Source organism: Sceloporus undulatus, chromosome 6, assembly GCF_019175285.1.
Source record: "Sceloporus undulatus isolate JIND9_A2432 ecotype Alabama chromosome 6, SceUnd_v1.1, whole genome shotgun sequence".
NCBI lineage: Eukaryota > Metazoa > Chordata > Lepidosauria > Squamata > Phrynosomatidae > Sceloporus > Sceloporus undulatus.
The window spans coordinates 5,264,345-5,290,206 of record NC_056527.1 but is presented as its reverse complement, the minus strand read 5'-3'; the positions used below and the strand labels follow the sequence as shown (position 1 = coordinate 5,290,206).

The 25,862-nt window shown below is 43.1% G+C and overlaps 2 protein-coding genes across 8 annotated transcripts in view; one reads left to right on the top strand and one right to left on the bottom strand.

The window, feature by feature from the left end:
* Positions 1-6,569: 6,569 nt before the first annotated feature.
* On the top strand, positions 6,570-9,612 carry LOC121935581 (7-alpha-hydroxycholest-4-en-3-one 12-alpha-hydroxylase). The gene is given in 2 exon segments (XM_042477254.1): positions 6,570-6,746; positions 6,748-9,612. Coding segments are annotated over 2 exon segments (1,533 nt in total). The 5' UTR covers positions 6,570-6,650; the 3' UTR covers positions 8,185-9,612.
* Positions 9,613-16,167: 6,555 nt separating this feature from the next.
* OBSCN (obscurin, cytoskeletal calmodulin and titin-interacting RhoGEF) overlaps positions 16,168-25,862 on the bottom strand; it is a 236,693-nt gene continuing 226,998 nt past the window's right edge. For all 7 annotated transcript variants that reach the window (XM_042477238.1, XM_042477239.1, XM_042477242.1 and 4 more), the window contains 5 exons: positions 24,421-24,660; positions 22,822-23,045; positions 21,753-21,828; positions 20,397-20,547; positions 16,168-18,675 (listed from right to left, as the gene is read on the bottom strand). In XM_042477238.1, the coding sequence (XP_042333172.1) occupies positions 20,403-20,547; positions 21,753-21,828; positions 22,822-23,045; positions 24,421-24,660 (685 nt within the window). In that variant the 3' untranslated portion in view covers positions 16,168-18,675; positions 20,397-20,402. The remainder of the gene's footprint in view (positions 18,676-20,396; positions 20,548-21,752; positions 21,829-22,821; positions 23,046-24,420; positions 24,661-25,862) is intronic.

Below are 25,862 nucleotides of genomic sequence, written 5' to 3'. Positions count from 1 at the left end.
CTAACTAACGCACAGTTCCAACTACTCACACAGTGATGGTTTGCAATCCGTGTTGAGTTCTTCCGTGCAAGGAGCGGCCCTCATGGCCTAGCTCCACTGCATCACTTACGCAGTTTCCCCAAACAAACACAAAGATGGAGAACAAAGGAAGCATGGTCCTACAGGGTATTTAAAGTCCTCTCCTGGAACCTTCTTGAAAAGGCCGCTCTGGCACTGCTGATTGGCCAGGTGAGCCTTACGTCAGCTATGATGTAGCTGCTCATTAGCATGTGATGTCAGCTCTCATTAGCATGTACCTCCCCCCAGATTAACCCTTTGAGGTTCAGGGAAAGTCCCCAAATGACTGGAGGGCCCAGTCATTACAGCGGGCTACAAATAAATAATGTATTATTATTATTATTATTATTATTATTATTATTATTATTATTAAAAGCATCACAGCAAAGTGCTGAATGTTCTAGACTTGGATAAAGGAGGAAGGGTGTGTGAGTTAAACCTTTCACCACCATGAATACTTTGGCTGGATATGAATTTGTGGACAGAATATGGGCAGAGAAGAGGGCTTTCTTTGCTGCACATACAGTGGGTCTTTGGTATCCACTGGGGTTTGGCTCCAGGATCTCCTGTGGATACCAAAATCCACAGATCCTCACACTCATGGATGCTCATGCCCCTTCTTGGGTCATGAGGACCTAAAAACTGTGGTGCATGCACTGGTAACCTCACAACTTGACTTCTGCAACATGCTCTACATAGGGCTGCCTTTGCACCTAGTCTGGAAACTTCAATTAATTCAAAATATGGCAGCCAGATTGGTCACCGGGAGAACTAGAGGTGACCATATAACACCTATATTAAAGTCTCTTCACTGGCTGCCTATTAGCTTCCAGGCACAGTACAAGTGTTGGTTATAACCTTTATGGCTTGGACCAGCTTTCTTACGGGATTACCTGCTCCCATACAATCTGCCCCACACACTGAGGCCCTCTGATAAAAAGTTACTGGAGCCAACAAAAACTAGGCTGGTGCTGGTTACCCAAGTCATGGAATAGCCTGCCAGAGGAGATCTGACATATTATCAGTCTTGACTGGTTTAAAAAGGCGGTCAAGATGTGAGTAATATGTGAGGATGTAATTCTAGTGGCAATGAGCTGAAATAAGATGGAGAAACGCAATGCATGATGGGGCAAGCTACTTGGCAGGCCAGACGAGGCTTTTTGAAAACTGCTGATGTGGAGATGGATGGCGGGCCCAAACCTTGGATGCAGCTGCTTATCAGTAAAGAAGAAGATGTCCAGAACTGTAAGAACCAAGAACAGCAACAGACTGGATAGATAGCAGAAGGCGTGGACTAGGACTGATAAGAAAGAGAATGCAAGGAAATGTTCAATCTAAGGATGTTGGTCAGCATCCCAGGAAGGAGTCCTCAAGAAAAGGCAGAAGGTGGAGGATGTGGTGAAGCCTTAAAAAAGAGACTTTTCCAAACCAGAAGTGTGTCTCCTGAAATCGCGGCACCAGGGATTCCCATGGTCTTTTGTAAAGATGACTGATCACCGACCTCAGCAAAGGCCACTTGTGTGTGCATGAGTATATGTGTGTGAGTGAGAGAGAGCTCTCTTGATACTTAATGACTGTATTACTTTAATGTCTTAATAAATGTTACATGCATAGTGATTAAAATCCAAATTTAGTGTCACAAGTATCTGTATCAGCCCCACATGAGAAGGTTCAGCAACGGAGGAATCTCAACCACATGCTCTCTGGTTCAAACGGACTGTTCTTACCATTCGGGCATAACAAAGACGTATCTCTTCTGGCAGTCTTTCCCAGACTAGCCTTTCAGCAGCCTCCCATCAATTGTCCCTCAATTGTCCCTGCTTAGTTTTATAATTAAAATGCATTTTTATTGTGGATGGGAGGTTTTATGGGTTATGATTTTTACTGTATTTTAATGTTATTTTATTATTTTAGCCACTTCGTTCTGCTTGGAGAGGTGGGATACTACTACTACTACTATTATTATTACTATTATTATTATTATTATTATTGGTATAATAAAATAGTGTCCCTTATGTCCCTGAAATGACAAATCAAGGGTGTTATTTATTTATTTATATATTTTAAAAAATATTTTGAAGCACTGGTTGAATCCATGGAGAAGGAATCCATGGATATGAGGACTGGCTGCATAGGAACAAATATATTCTCCATATAGACACTATGGACCTTATCACATGGAGGCACTCACCAGGGGTAAAACTTTCCTGAACTGTTGCAGAAGCACAAAGGACACTTTTCAAACGTCATTGAGGCATCCCACTTCTCTGATGTTGATGAAGCGTTTGTGGAGAAGCCATTTTTTGAATACCAGGATATCCCATTATTCATAAAATGGCTTCTCTACAAACGCTTCATCAACAGGAGAGAAGGTGGACACCTTAATGACATTTGAGATGGCCAACGGACAATCACACCTTTGTGTTTCTGCAACAGTTCAGGAAAGTTTTACCCGTGGTAAGGCTCCGTGTGTTAAGCCCCTATATGCTCCATATAAGTCGAGTTTCCTGCCATCTGTGCTCCGCTCCTTGTCCTTCCCACTTCAGCTTCCAATGGTCCCCTGTATACCAAAGGGGCCTGATTAGCAATAAGCTGGAGTGATCGTGTTAATGGCTCTAGTCCAGTCTTATCTATAGACCAGGGCTTCAACAGGATCATTGGTGGTACCAGCCATAAAGCCCTCTAAAGCTTTCCAGAATCCTAAAGGATGCATTAGCCTTCAAGGCTGAACTATCATAATAAGTCCACCATCCCTGTGGAGGCAGGCAATAGCCATGATGCTAACCCTGAGCAGAAAATGATCTGACCATGATAACACAGAAGTATTAATCATCACTACCCACATATCCATATGTTCCGAGCAGAAAACAGCACCCAAAGTGTGGCCTGCTGCATGTGTGGGCTCTGAAACCAGTTGGGATAGGCTCATGATTGGCATAGATGCCATGAGCTCCTGAGCTGCACCTGTCAGAACAGTCGCAAATGGGATGTTGAAATTGATCAAAGATCAAAAGTCTGGGTGACTTCAACTCCAGTTTTTAGATCAGTACCACTCATGCCGAACAAGTGTCGAAGAGAAACTACATCGCAGAAAGAACCACAACTTGGAAACATCACCCAAGGAGACATTCTGCTGTGCTTTCTGCAACCAGACTAGTTTATCTCAGATCGGCCTTTTTAGTCATCAATGCACTTGTAGAAAGTGCAGGATGAGTCCTTCCTGAATCTTCATTCGCGAAGAAAAGCCAGAGAGAGTCCATGAGAGTACCAGGGAGCCCATTAGGCAGTAGGGTGAGTGGAATACTAAACTGAGGTGGTTGTACTTTGGCCATAGAAAAGCTGATAATGTAAAACAGAGGGCAATAGGAAAAGAGGAAGACCACATATCAAATGGATAGATTCAATCAGGGAAGCCACAGCCATATGTCTGCAAGGCCTGAGCAGAGAGGTTGAGATCCCCCTGAGGTTGACTTGGAGCTCTCTCATTCACAGGGTTGCCACAGGTTGAACTCGACTTGGAAGGCAGGTAACAACAGCAACAAACTGTGTTGATCCATGGGAGAGAATCCAAAATCTAAGGTGCTTTCAGATCTGGCTTTTATTACTGCAATCATTGTGCCTCATTCATTGATTTTTAAAGGGGATCCTTTAAAAGACTGATTTTCCATTTGTAACTTTCCCATATTTCCATACAACATCTGTCTTTTCCCCCTTTCCCCCAAAATTCCCATTTAGGAACAAGGAGCAGAGCTTTTATTGGGACGAATTAAAATATCACTACATAAAGAGAAAACGGCATAGTACTCCAGACTGTATGTTAAACAAAACAACAGGAGAGGAGCTTAGAAGGTGGCATGACCTCAAAGCCACCAAGTTTTCACTGGCCTAAGAAGATCGGAGAGATCTGTGTGAGTAATATGTGAGGATGCAATTCTAGTGGCAATGAGCTGAAACAAGATGGAGAAATGCAATGCATGATAGGAGAAGCTGCCTGGCAAGCGAGGCAAGGATTTTTTAAAACTGCTGATGTGGCGATAGATGGAGTGTCGAAAACCTTGGTTGCAGCTGCTTATCGGTAAAGAAGAAGATGTCCAGAACTGTAAGAACATCCTGTATAGATGTATAGAAAAAGAATGCAAAGAACTGTTCGGTCTAAGGGTGTGGGTCAGCACCATAGGAAGGGGTCCTAAAGTAAAGACAGAAGGACGGAGGACGTGGTGAAGCCTTAAAAGAGAGACTTCTCCAAACCAAAAGCGTGTCTCCTGCAGGGGCTCCCACGGTCTTTGTGAGGATGACTGATCACCAACTTCAGCAAAGACCACTTGTGTGTGCATGAGTATATGTATGTGTGTGTGTGAGAGAGAACTCTCTTGATATTTAATGTCTGTACTATTTTAAAGTCTTAATAAATATCACATGCATAGTGTCTAAAAGCAAATTTGGTGTCTCAATTATCTGTATCAGCCCTGCTTTGAAAAAGTCCACAGAAGGAGAAATTTTCATTACACGCTCTCAGGTTAAACAGGTTGCTCTTACCAATTTGGGCATAACATCCGTGTCTGGATATAACTCATGGGCTCGACAGACGGCCTAGAAAGGGTGGCCTGGAGCTGGCCGTTTCTCTTCCGGAGGGACGCCGCAGCAGCCAAACCACGCAGCATCCCTCCACTCCTAAAAGAACTTGGTTTTTCTGGGTTCTTTTAGGAGCGCACTCCCGACGATGTCAGAGTGCCATTGGCACCCTGGTACACATCGATGATGTGAGCGCAGCGCCATGACATGCAGACGTGGTGCCAGCTTGTGTCATCATGGCGGCCTCCGTATGAACAGGAGGCCGCCATGACTCTGGTGTCCATATAGAATCATAGAGTTGGAAGAGACCGCACGGGCCATCCAGTCCAACCCCCTGCCATGCAGGAAATCCAATCAAAGCATCCCCAATAGATGGCCATCTAGCCTCTGCTTAAAGACCTCCAAGGAAGGAGACTCCACTACACTCCGAGGAAGGAGTGTGTTCCACTGTCAAACAGTGGACTAAGGTTTAAGAGCATGCGGTTGGTGTGCACTCCCAAACCCTAGAATCGCTGGGATGACGCCACTTGGGGCCCGTCTGTCTCGGGCCTGAGATAACCCTCTTCTATGGGCTGATTTCTTTCATGTGAAACATCAAAGCTATTGGGAAAGTAAACAAAAGGTGGAGATCCTCCACTGTTTTTCCTGGATAAAAATTAAATTAGGAGTTACATATATCTCCAGCCCTAAACAAAACACAGAGATACTTGTTGGGGCAGCAAACAAAAATAAATGAAACAAGAGAAGAACAAAAGGCATGCTTATCAGATTTGCAGATAGCACCAAATTAAGAGGGACTGCTAAGAGGACAGGCTCAACATTCCTAAGGATCTTAACAGATTGGAGAATTGGGGCCCAAACTAAAACTAATGAATTTCAACAGGGACAAATGCGAGCTGCTGCATCTAGACAGGAAAAATGAAATTCAAAAATTCAGAATGAATGACACTGGCTTAACAGCAGTGGGGAATTAGCTCAGGGCCAGAGGATTAAACTTTATTTCCCTGTGTTACAAACTCAGTTCTCGCTCCCACATTTGAAAACTGTGCTTTCTTTTTGGAAGAGTCTTGTTCTATACGTTTGAACAGGGGAGGACAGCATGTGCCTCCTCCTCTTATTATATTAGGAAGGAAAATGCCCACACCGAAGGAGTGACATGTGGGTGTGATTCTTTAATGGAAAGATCTAGGTACAGAACTGTTGTTTTAACACAGAAGAGAAGCAAGAAATGATACAATTTTGGTGAAGTGGTTTGAGTGTCGGACTAGGATTCTGGAAACCAGGATTTGATTCCAAGATCAGCAATGCAGCACTGAATGCCTTTGGGCAAGTCGCACTCTCTCAGCCTCAGGGGAAGGCAATGGAAAACCTACTCTGAACAAATCTTGCCAAGAAAAGCCCATGATAGGTTCACCTTCGGATTGCCATAAGTCAAAAATGACTTGAAGGCACACAACAACAACAACAAAATACAGAATACATATTCTTTCATGCCTTGCTCCCGTCTGATCTCTGCTTCCCAGCTCACCTCTCCCTTGAATTATCATACAAATTCTTGCCCCGGGTTTGATTTTCCCTTCTAGGAAGCTCACATTCTTACTTCTCCCTTGTCTTTAACTTAGAACTTATTAACTCCCATGACAGATTATGCTATGCTGCTTAAAAAGGAAGGAAGAAAGACAAGAAAAAGAAATGGTGTACATTAAAGCCGTGTTCCTCAAGAACTGCATACTGAACTGAGATGTAGAATTAAACACAAACATATCTGCATCCATATCCTCTACCTGTTAAGGATTCCTCATTGCTTTCTGGCATAAGCCAGATGTTTTGTTTTGTTTTTCTATATGGCACCCTGGAGATGTCTTTACTAGATACAAATATTCACAGCAAGGGTTAACCTCAGCTCATGATGTGTACAAAGTTCAGAGGCTCCACCTTAATTCCAGACCAGCAGCTTGTTTGAATCATGCTTCCTTATAACCAGAGACGTGCTGTAAAGTTCTGCTGCAGAGCTCTGCAGGATGGATTTCTGGGTGACAGTCCTGTGTGCCCTCCTAGTAGCCATACTAGGGGGGCTCTACCTGCTGGGGGCATTCCGCAAGAGGCAACCTGGTGAGCCCCCCCCTGGATAAAGGTCTCATTCCCTGGATAGGGCATGGCTTGACCTTCCGAAACAACACTCTAGATTTCCTCCAAAGGATGCAAAAGAAACACGGGGATATTTTCACGGCATTGATCGGCGGGCACTATTTCACTTTTCTGATGGACCCGTTGTCTGTTGGAGCAGTAGTGAAGGAATCAAGAGCCAAGCTGGATTTTATCTCATTTGCCTCTGAACTTGTGTCTAACGTGTTTGCCTTTCGGCCTTCCGAAATGACCCACAAGGTAATAGAGACGGCCAGTGCTAAGCACCTGAAGGGGACCGGGTTGGAGGTGATGACCCAAGCCATGATGGAGAGTTTACAGAAGGTGATGCTTCATACCCTGGGCTCTGGAGAAGGGCAGAAGCCCTGGCAGCAAGATGGCTTATTCCACTACTGCTATAACACCCTCTTCAGAGCAGGGTACTTTGCTTTGTATGGAAATGAGCCCAGTAACGACAAAAAGGAGAAAGAAAAAGCCATGAAGCAGGACCTAAAGCACTCTGAAGAGATCTTTGTGGAATTTCGCAAATACGACCAGTTGTTCCCACGCTTATCCTATTCTATGTTGTCTTACGGAGAGAAGAAAGAAGTTGAGAATCTGTGGAAATACTTCTGGAACATCATCTCGGTGAAGAATGTCTACAAGAAAGACAACATCAGTGGCTGGATACATGACCAGCAGCAGCAGCTCGATGAGGCCGGGATGCCTGAATACATGAGAGATCGGTTTATGTTTTTGCTTCTCTGGGCAGCTCAAGGTAACACTGGTCCAGCTTCCTTCTGGCTCCTCGCATACCTTATGAAAAATCCCAAGGCCTTGGAGGAGGTGAGGAAAGAAGTGGCCATGGTAGTGAGGGACTCTGGTCAGGAATTGGAGCCAGGCAGTGAAATGCTTACTGTCACCAGGGAGATGTTAACTCAGACCCCAGTGCTGGACAGTGCCGTGAAAGAAGCTCTGAGGATGGGAGCAGCTCCCATGCTCATTCGGGCTGTGCTGCAAGACATGGACCTCAAGATGCATGATGGAAGGGTCTATAATTTGCGCAAAGGGGACAAAATTGCTGTTTTTCCTTATCTGGCAGCACATATGGATCCGGAGATCCACCCTGAGCCCCATCTTTTCAAATATGACCGCTTCCTCGACCTGGATGGCAACAAAAAAGAATTCTATAAGAATGGAGAAAAGGTGAAATATTTCACCCTGCCTTGGGGGGCAGGGACCTCCATGTGCCCCGGACGTTTCTTTGCCACCAATGAGATAAAGCTCTTTGCTTTCCTGATGCTCTCCTATTTTGATATGGAGCTGGTCAACAAAGAGGAGGAAGTCCCTCCCATAGACAAAAGGCGTTATGGGTTTGGCGTGATGCAACCCACACACGATATCCAGTTCAGGTATCGGTTACGCTGTTGAGGAGGCAAACCTGGACTCAGAGCCCTGCCAGCTGTTGGGTCTGGATTTCTTTGTGGGGAAGCTAACTTGAGAAATCAATTGTGTATTTGTGCATGCAGAAGAGAACATGTGGAACAAAGTGGTCATAGTACAGTAAACTGGACAAGATTGTACAGTAAGTTGGCCAAACATCAGCCAAAATTACTAACATCCCACCTGTCATTATTGTATTGTCCAGTTTTATTTTACTACTGCTATGAACTGAAGTACCAGCTGGAGGGCTGCTCTTCTCCTCTTCCTCCTCCTCCTTTCCCTCCTTCTTTTTGCATTTAGACTTTTCTTCAACCTTTGTAGTACAGAGTGCATTTGTTTAGGGTTCAGTAAGCCATGCCCTTCTGCACAGTATTATATTTCACTGCTGCTCATGCTTAGATTGCATCTTTACAGCAGAACTAATACAGTTTGAACCTGCTTTAACTACCATGGCTCCATGCTATGGAATTCTGGGATTTGTAGTTTTGTGAGGGCTGAAAACTCTTTGCCAGAGAGTTCTTATGATGTAGTTCAGGACTATGCATCAGGGACTCCAGAGCCCCTCACCAAACTACACATCCTGCAATTCGATAGGATGCTGCCATGGCAGGTAAAGTGGCATCAAAGTATTATAATTGTGCAGTGTGGATTTACCCTAAGTCTCCCAACCCAACCCAGTTGAAAACCCCACTCCTGACATGCAGTATGGGTATAACAAACTGGCTTATTTTATATTATAGTTGTAATGATTACTCAGGCAATATATATGGAGGTGTTGGAGCTCTTTAAGTGCATGCCATAAATACTAATCATCATCATAGTTATGTTTACTATGACTTGCATTCCAAAGGGAGAAGTGGAAATATGTCGTAATTCCTGTAACAAAACTAGGAGGACTTCAGCTGCTTCACTTTGGCTGTCTGCCCTACATTTTTACAAGAGTTCCAACACTAGCATTTCCAAAGCGCTCCAAAGGTTGTGCTTTCCTCCCGTACTCCGCCCTGAAAGCTGACATCTCTGTTCGCATTTGTTGGTGCTGAGCCAGGGTCAGGGCTGATAGGAAAGAATCTGGTGGGGTGACAAGGCCTGGAAAGGCCATAAATGACAAACAGATTTCCAGCATTATCAGTTGGCAGCAACATGGGTTGCCTTGGCCTTGAATGCCAAACACGTCAGAAATGTTGCTCTTGCCCACTGCAGAACTTTAACACACTCCTCTTGATGGACAGACATGAGAATTGCACTGAACACACAGAGGATTTAAGGATTTCTTTCTCCTAATCTGTTTAGTATGGCCATCCCTCCACATTTGTGGCTTTGACCTTTGCAGATTTGATTATTGGTGGATCTGATTATTATGTTCTCTCTAGGAATCTCTAGGTCCTCCAGTGCAATTCTGCTGGACATTGACCATAGAGCTGTGCTGGAGGACCTAGAGATTGCAAGAGAAAACACTTCTCAAATAATCTGTAGGTCCTCCAGTGTTGTTCTATGGTCAGATTCCAGCAGATGTTGACCACAGAGTTACACTGGAAGGCCTAGAGATTCCTAGAAAGAACACTTCTCCAGGCAATTGTAGATCCTCCAGCACAATTCTATGGTCAACTTCTGGCAGGTGTTGACCATAGACCTATGCTAGAGGACCTAGAGATTCCTAGAGAGGGGTCCTCTCAAATAAAAAAAATAGCGCTTTTATATATTCACATTTCCCCCACTTTCATGAGGACCCTGTGCCCCTAACCCAGCGAATGTGAACAGCGCGATGTATTCATTTTTGCTGCTACACAGGAATAAAATCTCAGGTTTTGCCTTCAGAAAACAACAATAGGTTGTTTTCTTCAGAGTGACAACAGGTTGAGGCTCCCTTATCTGAAATGCTTGGGACCATAAATGTCATGTATTTCAGATTTTGCTTATATGTACATAATGAGTTATCTAAACATGAAATTCATTTATGTTTCACATACACCTTATACATATAGCCCGAAGGTAATTTTATACAATATTTTAAATATTGTTGTCCGTGAAACAAAGTTTGTGCAAACTGAACCCTCAGAAAGCAAAGATGCCCCTCTCTCAGCCACTCCTGAGAAATGTTTTGGTTTCTGAAATATTTTGGAAATCCAGGTAAGGGCAACTCAACTAGTTCCAGATACATGTTTTAAAAATGAGTTGACAGTCAGCCTTTGGAGTTTACAATCCCTGCTGAGTAATATTTATCTGATGTCCTTGAAAGACTTGGCTTGGTATTTCTTGTTCCTTTTATCCTGTGAGATAATCTGTGTAGTAAATGGGAAATAAATCAAGCAGGAGGATCTTTGCCTATGCAATCTATCTAATAAAGTTAAATGCTTGGCAGGACTGTCAAGACCAGGCGCATCAACCAACATGTTTGAACTCTGTCCTGTTTTCTTGATGCATTCAGTTTCACTTATTAAAATGAAGCTGTTAGAACCTCTGAGCGTTTGTTCAGTTTCTCTCTTCTTCTTCTTCTTTTTGTCTCTGCCTGTCTGGAAACAGAAAGCTCTCAGAGGGAAGAAGGTGGCATAATCAAGCCATCCCTGCTTGCAGTTGTCTCTCTTAAGAAACACTACAAGAAGCAGACGCTGGGTTTTTTTAGAGTACAGCTCCAATGCTAGTTGGGGGATTCTTGGAATTGTAGTCCAGAGCTGCGTCCGCACTGCAGAAATAATCCAGTTTGACACCACTTTAACTACCATGGCTCACTGCTATGGAATTCTGGGGATTGCTATTTGTTGCTCCACTCTGGAGCCACAACAAACCACGGTCCCCAGAATTGAATAGCATTGAGCCATGGCAGTTCAAGTGTGTCAGACTGCATTGTTTCTGTATTGTGGGTGCAGCCCATAGCTATTCTCTTGCAGTCTGACCAAAAGCCATGAAAAACATTGTGCCACAGACAGTGGCACCACTAGGAGGTGTGTGTGTGGGGGGGGATACAGACCACATCAAGTAACACCTCGGGGGTGAACACTCAGTGTGGTGGTTGCCACTCTGTGTCCCAAGTCCCCCATGGCCACCCCCTTCAGCCAAACAGCACTTCTGCTGTGCATTGGCTGTGGCTGCTGTGGAGGTTGGATGCTGCTGCTGCCTAGCAACTCCTTCTAGGACTGGCAAGGCTCCTGGCTTAGTGGAGAAGAGGCTGCCAGGTGGCAATAGTAGCCCATCTGCATCAGTGGCTACCAGGTCTGTTGGTCGGGTGGGAAAGCAAGCAGCCTCCCTTTCCTGCTCACCCAGCACCACGCCAGGCCCAGCAAAGGGTACTGGGTGACAGTGCGTCACTAGGGTTGATGTCACTGAGTGCGGAAACCCATGGTGTCACCTCCTCCCACTGATCTCCCCTGATACCACACCATACAGAATCCATAGTCATGTTTCTTGTAGTAATGTTACTCATAAATCATAGTTCCTCTATGTCACTGGATGCAATGGTGATAGCTGTGACATAAACAGCTAGCAAAATTAAAATTAGACCACAATATCATACACACAGCCTAAATGTATTTACATGTACATAGTTTCATGTGGTTAAAGTGGAAAATTCCATATGATAGGATGTTTTTAAAGGAAAGTTTAAAAGACTTTTAAAAAACTTTTTTTAAATTAAATTTTAATTTTTTTAAAAAAAACCCTTCTCCTTGAGCCTCGTCTCACTCATACCGTCTCTTCAGCATTTTAATGGAATGCAGGTGAATGCCACATGCTCATTTCTGCCCAAACGCAGATGTTTGGGGAGCAGTAGTGTCGCCTGGTGTGGTCCGCATCTCCCACATCCCCTAATGGTGCTAATGCTAAGTGGTAAGAGCAGCCCACCAGCACCACCAGCCACTTTTGGGGAGCGGCTGTTTTCTGGGTCTGGCAGGTTTGCTGGCCAAGTGGAAAAGTGAGTCACCTCCCTCTCACTCACCCAGCTGCTCCACCAGACCTGAAAAAGGGTGCCAGGAGGCAGCACCATGGTAGAGGCAGCCTGGCTGGTGTTGGTGGACAGCTAGGGATGTGCCAAGCAGTTGGGGTGACAGCATGAGTTACCACGCCATGCTGACACCAACCCTAGCGATGCCAATGGCCACAGATAGTAGAGGGAAAAGTGGAGGGAGCAGCATAAATGCCCAAAGCAGTTGCTACTCTCATAGTAACTACGTGGTTCTTTATTGTCTTTCTTCAGCTTTTGTCTCACTGGAGACAAAGAACCTTACCGCATTGGCCCTGGAATGGGCCTGTAGCGTTCCAAAATGGAACATTCTGGGGATGTTTGATGTCAGTGGCAGTGTTCTCGCTGTGCAGTAAAATGTGTTCCCCACTGCCTCCCATCCCCAGAACATTGGAATGCTACAGGCCCGTTCCAGGGACAATGCGGTAAGGTTCAAAGGCTGTGATCCATCATCAGCTTAGCGTTGCATAAATATCCTCAGGTGGAGATACACTGTGCCAGCACTACACAGCCCACATGCAGAAGGGCCGTATTGTGGAACACATGTCAATTTCATTGTGCAACTGTAACACACAATGCACAGCTGCAGTGCACAAAGGTGGAATTGAAACAGGTAATGTAGCTGTATGTACAACTCTGCTTCTAATACTGTAAGCAGAATATGTCTTTTGCACTGTGGTGGATAATTTGCCCTCCGCTCCAGGCATGTGTCATTAACAGGGTGCTGGAAAAATAGGCATGGACAATGGAATACCTGCCAGTGTTAATTTTATTTTAATACAGCTGTGCAGGTGAGCAGGGTTGGCATTAATTGCAGGAAGAGGGCGGCTTAATAATACTCCTCCTGCTGCATCTGAGGAACTCAGCTCAAGTCTACAAAAGCTCATGCTACCAACTTCTTTCTTTCAGTTGTTTTCAAAGGTGCTGCAAGATCCCTTTCATACTACTGTGTGCCTGCACTATAAGTGGGTGCCCCATATGCAGCTTCCAGCTTATGCAGAAGCCGCACGGTGGGAGAATGAATGATGCGTGCGCCTGTGGCTTACGCGCTATTCAGCTTACACCGGGAGGGGATCCAGAATGGATCCCCCGCGTAAGCCAAGGATGCACTGTACTCTTCCCACTGGTAATTTTCTCAGTTCTCCTTCTGAAATGATTAATAGGCTTCAAAACTTTTCCTGGCAGTGATGAAATCAGCTCAGAGACTGAGAAAATGGCCCCTGGGGAAATAAGGTAAGCAATCCTCCCACTGTTTTGTGTGTTTCATTAGATACCTCTAGTTTGTCCCTCGCTATGTCAGCATATGCATTTTGGAAGACACTGTAGAAGGAAGTATCCAGTACTTTCTAGCATGATGGTCTTTGCCCTGGGTAAAAGGTTGCTCTTCTTTCTTGGTGAACTGCTGCAGCTGATCATTGGCGAGAGAATCAGAGTTGTGCACAAAAATAAGGCCCTTTCGCATTTGCTGGTTAGGGATGAAGGGCCTCCATGAATGTGGAAAAAATACAAATTTAAAAAACCACTATTTGTTTTACGTAAGAAAACACCTCTCTAGGAATCTCGAGGTCCTCCAGTGCAACTCTATGGTCAACTTCTGGCAGAGTTGCACTGGAGGACCTAGAGATTCCTAGAGAGAACATATTAATCAAAACCGCAAATAATCAAATCCACAAAAGTCAAAGCTGCAAAGGTGGAGGGCCAACTACACATACAGTGCGCCCGTGTCATACGCGGGCGAGCCTTACACGGCTTGAGCATACGTGCTCAAGCCGCCCCGCGCGCCGCTGCGCCGCCATGCACGAGCCCTATTGTTTACAATGGGGCTTGAGCATAGGCGGAATTTGCCTTACGCGGAGGGATCCGGAACGGATCCCCATGTAAGGTGAGGACCCACTGTACAACCATGGCCACTGTTTCTCATCCAAAGAGGAAGCAGGAAGGAATGCAACCTTCATCCTCAAACAATGACATAAGCAGACTGATGGAGTTGTGGCCAGCAGTCCAAAATCTCTAGCATCCATATCTAATCCTGCTGCTGCTTCGCCTTTCTTCCTCTAAGATTTACCTTGCACCATGGTGCTGGATCAGACCAAAGTTCAGCCAGGCCTTCTGTTTCAAGACTGGTCTCTGCCCAGTGCTTCTGGAAGGTCGCTGGCAGGACCAGTGATACATGTGCTGCTCAAAGATATCTTGCATTTGATCACAGATGTTGACAGCTATTAGCTTTCTAACTTGCCATGGAAAAATGGGGGAAGGCATGACATGCATCAATTCCATAGATGTGGCAAATGAGAACAACACACCTCTCTTCAAAGAAAACAAATAAAAATAGCAAGCATGGCAACCTCAAGTTCTGTGCTTGCGAAGATACTCATGTCCCACAGTTATGTAGCACCTGGGTTGAACAGGATAGAGATGTGCTTGGGGTGGATACTTACTGTATGTTACCACAGTGTGTGTGGTGTTTCTGTGTCATTACATCCCATGCCACATTGTCACTTGTTATTCAGGAATGATGTGGAACTGGTATATTGCTAGTTCCTGCCATAGCACCCAATGTTCAGCTCTTTATGGGAGACAGAAAATTGCTGGCAAGGGAAGAAACCACATCATCCACCAGTCCACCATGGCTCTGTAAGGCAAATGTTGCTGTGTACAAAAAGAGCTATCATTAATTCATTGGTTCTGTTAACTCTATAATACTATGGGGTATTTTTTTTCTTTGTGTTGCTGCAGTGTGTTGATATGGAAAACATAAAACCTCTAGTCAGAATCAATAATTCTGGCATAAAATCTTTATTAAAATAATTTAACAAATTCTTAATTTAACAAAACAGCATTGTGTTCATAAATATACCTTTAGTTGTGCTTAAAGTGCATGCAAATAGGACAGGAACAATAGTCTTTCACATCATATACAAAATAAAAGATACTAAGAGTCTCGAGGCTGACATTGAAAGGATGGCTGTAATCCTGTTGGTTCGCCCCAAGTAGAACAGACCCATTCAATGAATGGTTGAATGGTAAGGCAACACATGGGTAAATCCCATTGATTTAATGGATCTACTTGTATGCCTAGCAACAGAATTCAAGCCAATAACTCTACATTAAAATAAAAACATTCCCTCTAATGATGGTTTCCTCTCTACATAAAACCTCAAAGTATTAAAACTGTGGCAACTTTTAGACTGCCAATTATTAAATCCAGGCTGTTCATGGGAGCTCCTTCCTTCCCTGTCAGTATGTCGGAAAAGAACTACATTTCTTACCTTAGCCACAATAAACAGACTTGACTGTGGAAATCCAAAGCTCAACCATCTATTCCTTTTCAGTCCAGTTAAACGTCCTCTAAAACAGGTTTGACCCTCTAGATGTTGTTGGGCTACAACTCACAGAAGCTCTAGACAGTATTGCCAATGGTGAGAAATTTGGAGAGGCCTAGTTCAGTCACAACTACAAGGCGGCAATTTACTTGCTCCCCCTTCCAAAGGCATTGACATTAACTTGATTGCTTAAGATACATTTGTAAAAGACAGCCGGAATCTTCTATCACAGTCTACTTTACATAACTTTACATATAGTCAGCTATGTAGCAGAGGCATTAAGAAGCCCTGACAGTGAAATGATGCATAACAGGATACCAATAAGAGTGTCTTGACGTACACTGGGATGTACCAATACACATAATACACATTGGCACTCCTCAGCTTGGATCCTGATACACAATGGGACCAATGTACATTAGGATCAATGCGCATTGGTCCTGTTGTGCATCATTCCTGATCCACATCGGTCACTTTGCCAGCTCCCCTACTTAGAAATGTAATAGCATCCTCTTACTGTATACAGACATTATGGAACTGCTAATTCTCACAGATGTAAGTCCACTAATGAAGATGTAAGTCTCCAGAAGGAATCCAGGCACCATTTAATTCTCACCAGTTTAGAATAAAATATAAGCAGTTTCTCCTTCCTCATTAACACACCACTAAGTTTAGTAAGTTTCTGGGTTTTTCCCCCCCAGTTAAAGCTGAAACAAACTATGCTTGCTTATGCAGCAGATGCCAGAACAACAGAAGTTAGATACACATATGACTTATCTGGGGGGGGGGGGACCTTACAAGAATGAGGTTGGAACTGCTATGGAAACCCACAGTTATGTCACTGCAACCAAATGCCAAATAAAAAGCCAGTCAACAGTAATTCAGCTCCTCTGTTCCAGTGGCATATGAAAACAATGGTACAAACACCATGAAATCCCATTGCCAGTTTTGAACATTGTGTATGAATTTGTTCCAGAAGTATCACCAAAATCAAAGCAAGAGGCTACAAGAGCAAAACAGGGAATATTTTCACTGTATATTAGATTAAATTACACCGAATGAAGTATCATAACAAAGGCTTGCGCGCATATATATATATATATATATATATATATATATATATATATATCTGGCTTTGCTTTGTGAACAAAGATTCAGGAAGGACTCATCCTACGCTTTGTACGAGCGCGTTGGTGACTAAAAAGGCCAATCCGGGACAAACAGGTCCGGTTGCAGAATATATTTATCAGAAAAGCAGCCTGGCCTATCAGACTACATGCATTTCACCATGTGTTTTAAGCAGGAAAAAACCCCCACAATCAAATACCTTTGGAGGAGCATGATAGGAGGAGGAGATCAGGGTTTGCATCTCCACTCAGCCATGGAAACCCACTGGGTGACCTTGGACAAGTCACACACTCTCAGCCTCAGAGAAAGACAAAGGCTCCCCGGCACTCCCCAATCAAATCTTGCCAAGACACTCTTGTGATAGGATCATCTTAGGGTCACTATACGTCAGAGGTGACTTGAAGGCACACAGCAACAACTACTACTACTAGGTAAGACTATGAAAGTTTCTCCTACATGAATAAATCTCTTTGTGTGTGGAAAGGATGAACTTAAGTGATACTTTTGAATCTCTGGCAATGGGATCCCAAAGCAACAAGCAGTGCACAAAATTGTGGTGCACTTCTGCAGGCCTTGTGGGCAGCTGCGACGCTTGATTACCAATAAAAAGAGTGGCAACTTTATAGGAAGTCAGAAGATACGCTGCATGCAAAGATAGACATTTCTTGTACACCTAAATGATAATTATAATATATCAGTTGCAGAAACAGCCAGAGCTGAATCTGGGAGATTTGGATTTGAATCCCTACTCAACCATGGAAGGCTGCTAGATGAGCTTGTGCAAGTCACATTCCCTCAGCCTTGGCAATGGCAAACCTCCTCTGAATAAATCTTGCCATGGTAGGATGGTAAGATCACCATAAATCAGGATGATGTTGAAGGCGCATAACAATCAGATGCCATCATTTTTGTGGAACCTGGCTCCCACACATCTTGCGCCTTCCAGGTTATTCTCAGTAGCCCTTCTTACCTTTACTGGAATTATAGGAAATGTCTTCCATTTCAATTATTGCACTTGCAACCAATTTCTAACTGCTTCTTGGGAGCCAAGTTTATAATAACCATTGAAAGCAAGTTCCCTTATTGAAACAGCATTTCTTTGAGGAGCAGAAAAGGTAGGGTTGTAATGAGGCCAAACAAAAAAGGCTAACATTGTAGGCCATATAGACTGCCATTCCAACTACTCGAAAATAGCAGGCTTTCAATGCAGTTTGATCTGTTTTATAATTAATAGCATCTCAAGTCTGGTTTCTGCAGCAAAATAGGGGTGAAATTATTTCCTTAAAAATAAAAAATGCGGAAGGAGCTTCCATCAGCCTTTTTGTGTGTTATTCCATCCTTAAGTTGTTTTGGGGAAAGGAAGTATTCCCTAATGTTTAAGCAACCTTAAACAACCTTCCTTCCCGTAATTAAACATGTGTCATTATTTGTTCATTATTACAATTTCAGGCAAACAATATTTCGGGATAAATTAAACATGCCTATGAATTGTGACTTGATGTCCACTCCCTTAATGAAAAGCACACAAAATTATGCTTATCAGGCACATCTAAGTATATAAACAAGTTGCAGCACTTTGACTCATGCCGACTTGTGTCATCCTATTAATTGACCACTATGATTTATCATGACAATTTCAGGGGAAACTATTTCAGAATAAATTAAACCTGTTCATGAGCTATGACATGACATCCATGCCTTAATGAAGATACAATGGACCTATCTGTACAGGCAAACAAGCTGAAGACCTTTCCCCTTGTGCTAACTTTTGTTTCAGCCTGAAGTTACCCAGAAATTATAATAAAGTAGGCATCAAACATTTTGGGTGGACATTTATAAGGCGGGACAGAGGTGTGGTGATGGAGAGGACTCTGAGAGTCATCAACCTTGACAGTGTTTCACTATACGCTCATCACACCGTACTTCGAACAGAGCAGGACTCTTTTTCTTTCCCGCTCAGCCACAAAATTCCTCAGTTTGGTGGTGGAGAAAGTAACCGTGGCTTGCTGCCTCTCGTCCAGGCCAGTCTCTTGCAGCCACGGAGACTGGAGGCATTCAGAGGCTGTCGGCCGCCTCCTAGCAGAGAACAAGAAAGATGTCTTTAGTCGAGACAATTGCATTGTTTTTCCTGCTCTAATTCCACTTTTTAAGCCTTGCATGATAAAGTCGTAAGATATCTGGGTATAATCAAGGAGGCCAGTACAGTTAAATGAAAAATAGGTGAGGTGTGATACTTGTCAACTAACAGATTTTATATCGTGAAGTAGAAGGCTTTCACTGCTGGCATCCATAGTTTTTTTTGGGGGGGGGGGGTGTTGGGCTATGTGTACATGTTCTGCAAGAGTTATTCCTGAAGTTTCATCAGCATCTGTGGCTGGTATCTTCAGAGAATGCTGGCATGGAAGAGAGTGGTGTGTGTGTGTGTGTACACACACACACACACACACACACACACACACACACACTGTGTGACCCTTGCTCTCAACCAAGGGTCTTCCACTCAGCCAAGGGTCACGCAGTATATATACCCCACTCACTTCCATGCCAGCATTCTCTGAAGATGCCAGCCATAGATGCTGATGAAACATCAGGAATAAATTCTTCTAGAACACTGGCACATAGCCCGCCAAAACCCCAAAAACATAGATTTTACATCTTTCAAAAGGAAATAAGTATGGGATCATTCAGGGGTTATACACACTGTTAAAATAATCCAGAATGAATCCGGGTTGAATCTCCGTTGTTCACACACATTCCAAATGTAACCGTTTAAATTTGGAGCCGGGGGGGGGGGGCTGCCAAAAAAAAACAAAACCATTTAATTTGGGATAATTGATATTGGTGGTTACCCTGAGTTTTTAAAAAAGATCCACATTGTCAGTAGTATGAATAACCAATGCAAATAGACCCACGTAGAGCCGGGATAAAAAGCTGTCGATGATGCAGGTCTTTTTTAAAAACTAGTAATATACCTCGATATTGATTATCCTGGGGCAAGTGGGATTTTGGCAGCCTCCTCCCCAAACTTAATTGGGTGCATTTAGGATGCATATGAACAACAGAAATTCAACCCAGATTCATGCTGGATTATTTTCACCATTTGAATAACTCTTACATCTACAGGAAAGGGAAAGGGAGCTTAGTGAGATCAGTCCTTTCCTGAGCTGGAAGGTGTAGTTGGGCTCCCACCAGCTATCCTGGGATACTGTCCTACTTCTGTCATTAGCCAATAGCAGAAATCCAAGTGGAAAAGGGATGGGGAAAGACCAGTCTGGGCCCCATGAACCCTATAGATAATAGTGCAGCCTTCCTGACTGCTCTAGATCCCTGGATTACTCCAGTAAAAAAAAGTGAATTGCCACCACTAGATGCTTTAGGGGCAGTACTGAATCCTTTAAATACATTGCAAGGCCATGCTCCACTGTTTAATATTAAAAAGAAAAACCTGTTTTTCAAAACAAGAAGTGGGCATTCATCCACATCAGATTTCTTTTTTGGTCTTATTTGGCAGCCTCCAGGGATAGGAAACATGACTTTCAGTCACAAATGTTGCCTGAACTTTCAGTAGAGTTGGACAACGTGAAAGTCTCCAGAGGTTGTGGGGTGCTACTCCATCTGCAGGGAGGCAACATTTTACTACATAATACAACTGGATGAGTGTCCCTTTGCAGTCTAGTTTGGCTTCTTACCACTTGCTTTTGAAGGGCTATACTGAAATCACATGGCTAAAGGGGTCTCTGGGGTGGGACCTAAGAAACAAGAGCAAATACACAAAATTCTCAAAAGCATCTTCTCACCATGGATTAGAGGAAAGTGTGCTTTGGAGGAATGAAACAGCTCCCCCCCGAAAGGCCAGCATAGCATTTGTTCAGCTTGATCTTCTCACGTTTGACAAGCCTCCCAAAGTCACAAGCAGGCTCAGCACTGATGGGATATTCAGCACTTAACCTTAAGATAGAGAAGAAGAATGTTAAAAACCCCTTTGCAATTGCTTTCATGCCAGCAGTATATCAAGCATCACTTCTGCTGTCACTGCACTTTTCAGTGCTGTTCATCAGTTGTTCATTAACTGTATAAGTCACAGGACATTGCCACATGAACCTCATGCTTGCCACAACTGTATTAATTAAAATAAAATGGAAATAAGATGGTTTGGGAGTAGTCATTATCACAGATCTCTGCAATAATGGAAGTGGGGCAGTTTCTGCCATTGACGTTCCTTTTTGCTCTCTTCTACACTCCACCTCAATCCTGCCTCTCTGCCCTGTGACCTACCTAGTGTGTCGTTTGCTTTTTTTAATTTTATTTTTAATTTGTGATGCAATTCCAGAGTTCTGGTAATGTGATGTAAGTAAAAATAGAAATAGAAATAAAATAAAATGAAGGAAAGCAATATTCTTGGGAATAGCAATGGAGAGCAGGGAGAGGAGGAGACACTGATACTGTATGACTGCCAATATTAGAACTGCTGTGGTAGTGATGTTTTGCACCTAGGACTAATGGGATAGCAGCACAATTGGGAGCTTATTGACAGGTTTTCCCCATCAATGAAAAGGGATGGTCTAACAACACTCTACCAACAGGCACAGCGGTGACAACATTGTTCAATAAGTATTTCCAAAGATGCTATTTTCCAACTTTTAATTGTGGTTATGTCATAATGTCTCCAGTCAAGTGCTGCCTGTGCACTGGTCAAGTATGCTCTGGTATGGTTCTCCTCCACATGTGATTCTCCCTTTGTCCATCCCCAATACATACAACTCTCCACATTCTGTGCAAAGGGAGCAGTGAGGTGTTTCCTTATCCCCTTGCTTGGAGCATTGGAGGGGAATACATATTTTCTTTTCTTTATTGCACCAGCCTACCTGATAAATCTTAAGACAGAAAAAGGAGCAGCTCTCTTTCAGTAAAGAACACTAGAAGTGCATTGGAGGAAAATGGGGCCATGCAGGGCCAGATATCTTTTTTATTGTCTTGGCAGCCAGCAGCCAAGAAGGAATGCTTATTCTCTGTAAAACAACATAATCCCAAAGCAATTGTGCTCCACACCTTTTCTGCATGTTTTTTTCCCTTTTTAATGTTGAGTGTCTTAGTCTGTTTTAATCTAACAACTACAAACTATTCTCAAGTAGAAAAAGCACAAGATGACTCACATGATGAAGGCTGTTACACCGATAGCCCAGATGTCAGTCTGAGGGACAGCTCCTTTATCTGAGAGAAGTTCTGAAGCTAAGGGAGACACATTGGTGTTAGGAAAAACTCACTCCTCAACAAATGGGTTCAGGAGCCATGTCCGGTGACAGATGGCATCTCCGATATTAGTGGGGCAGTGAGTCTGTATGTAGTTTTAGCAGAAACTTTCAAAGAGGTAGCCAAGGCACTAAAAGAGGTAGAGAAGGTACCGTTTTCAAGGGACAGAGGCTGAATCTGCACGGGAGAAATAATGCAGTTTGACACTGCTTTAACTACGATGGCTCAGTGCTATGGAATCCTGGGATTTGTAGTTTGTTGTGACACCAGAACTCTCTGGCAGAGAAGGCTAAATATTGCACAAAACTACAAATCCTACAATTCCATAGCATTGAGCTAAAGTGATGTCATATTGCATTATTTCTGCAGTGCAGACACCACTTTGGTTCCAGCTAGACTAAATCCAGGGTAACCGAACTAAGTACAATATTGAAGTTCCTTGTGATTTATAGTAGCTTTAAATGGTTCTAATACAGTGGTGGTCTGTGGACTATTGCCAGTCTATGAGCCACTAACTCTAGTCCACAGAGAATTTCCAGGAAGGAAAGAAATAAAACAGTTGTATCCAAAGCCTAAAAAATATAGCACCAGACCCTGATACTTTGGGGGAAAGTGATTGCCAGTCCCCCATATCAAAAAGCCTGAGGAGAACTGGTCTAGTAGATATATCTGAGCCATAGGAAGGGTTATGGATTATATCTGTCTCAGAACATGAGCATAAAATTGCAAGGACTAAGTTTAAACATCACCAGCTAGAAAAACACATAGAGCAAGAGTGTGAAATTTTCCCCATGGGTTTTGAGAGCCACAGGCAATCAGAGTAGACAGGAAGGGACATCCTAATCCAAAGTTCTAAGTTAGCACAGAACAGCTTGATTTGTTCCTCTGTTCACTTTGTGGACCAAATTTCCCAGATCCTTAATCTATGCTAGTATATGTTAGTATTACAAATCACTGTTGAAGTATACTCACCCATAGTTTCCACATAGTCTGTACACCCTTCCAAAGTAATGATTCGGTCAGGCATGTAGAATTGAGCATTGCCAAAGTCCAGGATTTTAAGCAGATTTGGCTCTGTGATAATCATGTTTTCAGATCTTAGATCCAAGTGAAGAATGTTCTGAGCATGAAGGTACTCAACAGCACTGAGCATCTGCCAGAGATAGTCTCTGACCTCTACCTCTGAGTAGAATGACCTAAGAAGGAAAATCAAGTAAAACTCCAAAATTCTCTAGGTTCCTCACAAGATCCATCATCAGTTTAGAAGGTGCAATCCCAATATTGTCTGAAGACAAACTATGGAGTAAATGCAGTTGCTAGTTCTGAGTTGAGCAGATCCGGTAAGCCAAAACTTATTGATTTGATCAATCTGCTCTAGTTGGAAGTAGCACTACAATTTAAGTCTATGAGGTCATTTCCAGATAGTCTTTGATGGGTGCAAGCGTAGCAGTAAGGTATGCTTTTTAAAATTGTCTGTTGCAATCTTGATACTGAATCAAGGTATTGTTTACACAATGCATTTTTTATTCCAAAAGAAAACAAACGACAATAAAGCGATCTTGTAGCACCTTTGAGATTAATTGTGCAAAAGAAGTTGTAACATAAGCTTTTTGGAGGCATGGAAGAAGTAGACCAAGTCTACAAAAGCTTATGCTACATTTTCTTTCTCAGAGATAGGCCTCATTCCCACTTACAAATAAATCAGTTTGCGATCTGAATCAGTGGAGCAATTCAAGAGCGGAGCGTGGTTCACACTACATTTGCCTAGTCACATTTTCCCTGTAAAATAACCCACTTATCATTCACATTGACGAATGAATCAATTAAAAATGGACCCGCTTCAGCCGGCCAAAGGGCAAATTTAAACCGATTCCAATCTGCATCTCATTCACACTTGCGCAGAATCGATTTATCAAAAAAGATGGGGGGAAAATCAGCGTCAAAAAGATGTGTGTTAAATTGGTCTGGCACATGGCCTCCCTCTCTGAACCGCTTCAGCGATTCAGTTCAAGTGCAAACCATGGTCATTTAAACTGCTTCAAACCGATTTAGAAACCGGTTTAAAATGTAGTGGGAATGAGGCCTAAGTCTCAAAAGTGCTACAGGATCCCTTTGCATACTGATATTGCAGACTAACATGGCTATGTCCCTGAACTGACAATAAAGCAATCTTAAAATATTTTTAGATTGTCTCTCTTACCTCTCATTTTCTCCTGCCATTTTTCAATACGGGGAGGGGGAGCTTACTAACCTGGGAAAGTTGTTTAAACTAAATTTCCAGTTGAAGCAGTTTCATAACTGGACCTGCTGTCACACCCCAACTGAAAAAGGATTTGCAGACTATACCTCCATTTGTGATAAGAAAATTTTAAAGTGTCTATAGGCTTTAGTCTTCTTTAACTTCCTATACCCTTATCCAGAGAAATCAGAAATGGAACATCTGAAAAATGTGTTCGATGAAAGAGGAGGATAAGAAGACAAAAGAGAAGGGCAAGCGAAAGAAGAGGCACCATAACTGTTATAGCCAACACACATACAGTCGCTTGAAACTTAAATGGTCGAGAGGTTTACCTTCCAGCCAGGGCATTAAGGAGTTCAGGCCCAACACATAGTTCCATGATCAGCACCAGGTGACGTGGGCTGACATAAGCCCCCTGCAGTTGCCCTATGTTCGTGTGATGAAGTTTCCGCAGAATGTGATACTCCTGGAGCACTGCTTCCTTGTCTTCCTGTCTATAGGGAATGATTTTGGCAGCCAAGGGATTTCCACTGAGCTTTTCTCTGCACTGTTTGATGATGCTGAAACGTCCTCTGTTCCAAAGAAGGCGGGGAGACACACAAAAGTGAACCCAAATACCCCCTAAAGTTGGGAACAGCCAGCCCAAGTTCTCCCATGATTTGCAAAGTTAAAGCACTTTACAGATTGATATTATTTTTATCAGATGGACAATAGGGGAAGCACATGCCACATCACTACAAAAAAGGATTCCCACTCTTTACAACAGTTTCCTAATTTCAAAGTTTCAGTCTGTAGTTTTCAAATGGAACCCAGCAGGTGGAACAACTGGCTTGACAATATTCTCCCCACATCATAAATGTACAGTCATGGGAAAGACCAGAAACTTCCTCAGAGGACGTAACATTGCAAACCTTAGACTGGTTTGTTCTATCTTCTGGAGCAGCAAGGAATAATCTACTCTAGATTGCCTTCCTCCACTGCTTGAAAGTATGGTAAGACTTTTGATATCTAACTATGTTTAACACATGTTTGGATGCAAGAGACGTGAATCTCCACAGAAATGTGATTCTTACATATTTCCCCCCAATTCCCTACTCATTTGCTACATGCAATACAGACAGTAGCATTATCTGATTGTAATACCTCTGGCACAAGAGCAATCTACGACCCTGTGATTTTATTGTTTATTTTGTAGGTTATATGTTCTTGCTCTTCTTGTCACAGCAGCAGAAGGAAAACTGATAAACACCAGGCCTAGCACTTAGAGAAGCTCTCATTAATAGGGTAAGAAATGAAAAATGCTCACAGGGTGAGAACCAGCAGCTCTTCCTACATCTCTTCAAGCCATGTTTCTGAGTTATGGTAATCCTAAGGCAAATCAATCATAAGGTTTTCTTGGCTGACAGACTGTGACTTGCCCAAGGTCACCCATGTTGTTGTTTTTTATGGTCGAGGAGGGATTTGAAACCTACTCTCTAAAGTCAAGGCACTACACAGCACTGGCTCTTGCCCCACATTAGATACAGTGTGATATAACCAGGCAGTCAATTGTGATTGCTGAAGGACCAACAACAGAACAAATGCTGATAGTTTTATTTATTTCATTTATAATTTGCCTTCTTTGGTTTAAAGAGACCTGTTTGTAGTACAGTCAGCCTTCCATATCCACAGATTCTGCATCCACAGGTTCAACCATCCATGGCTTGAAAATATTTATTCCCCCTCAAAAAATCAAACTTTGATTTTTTCATTTTATATAAGGGACATCATTTTA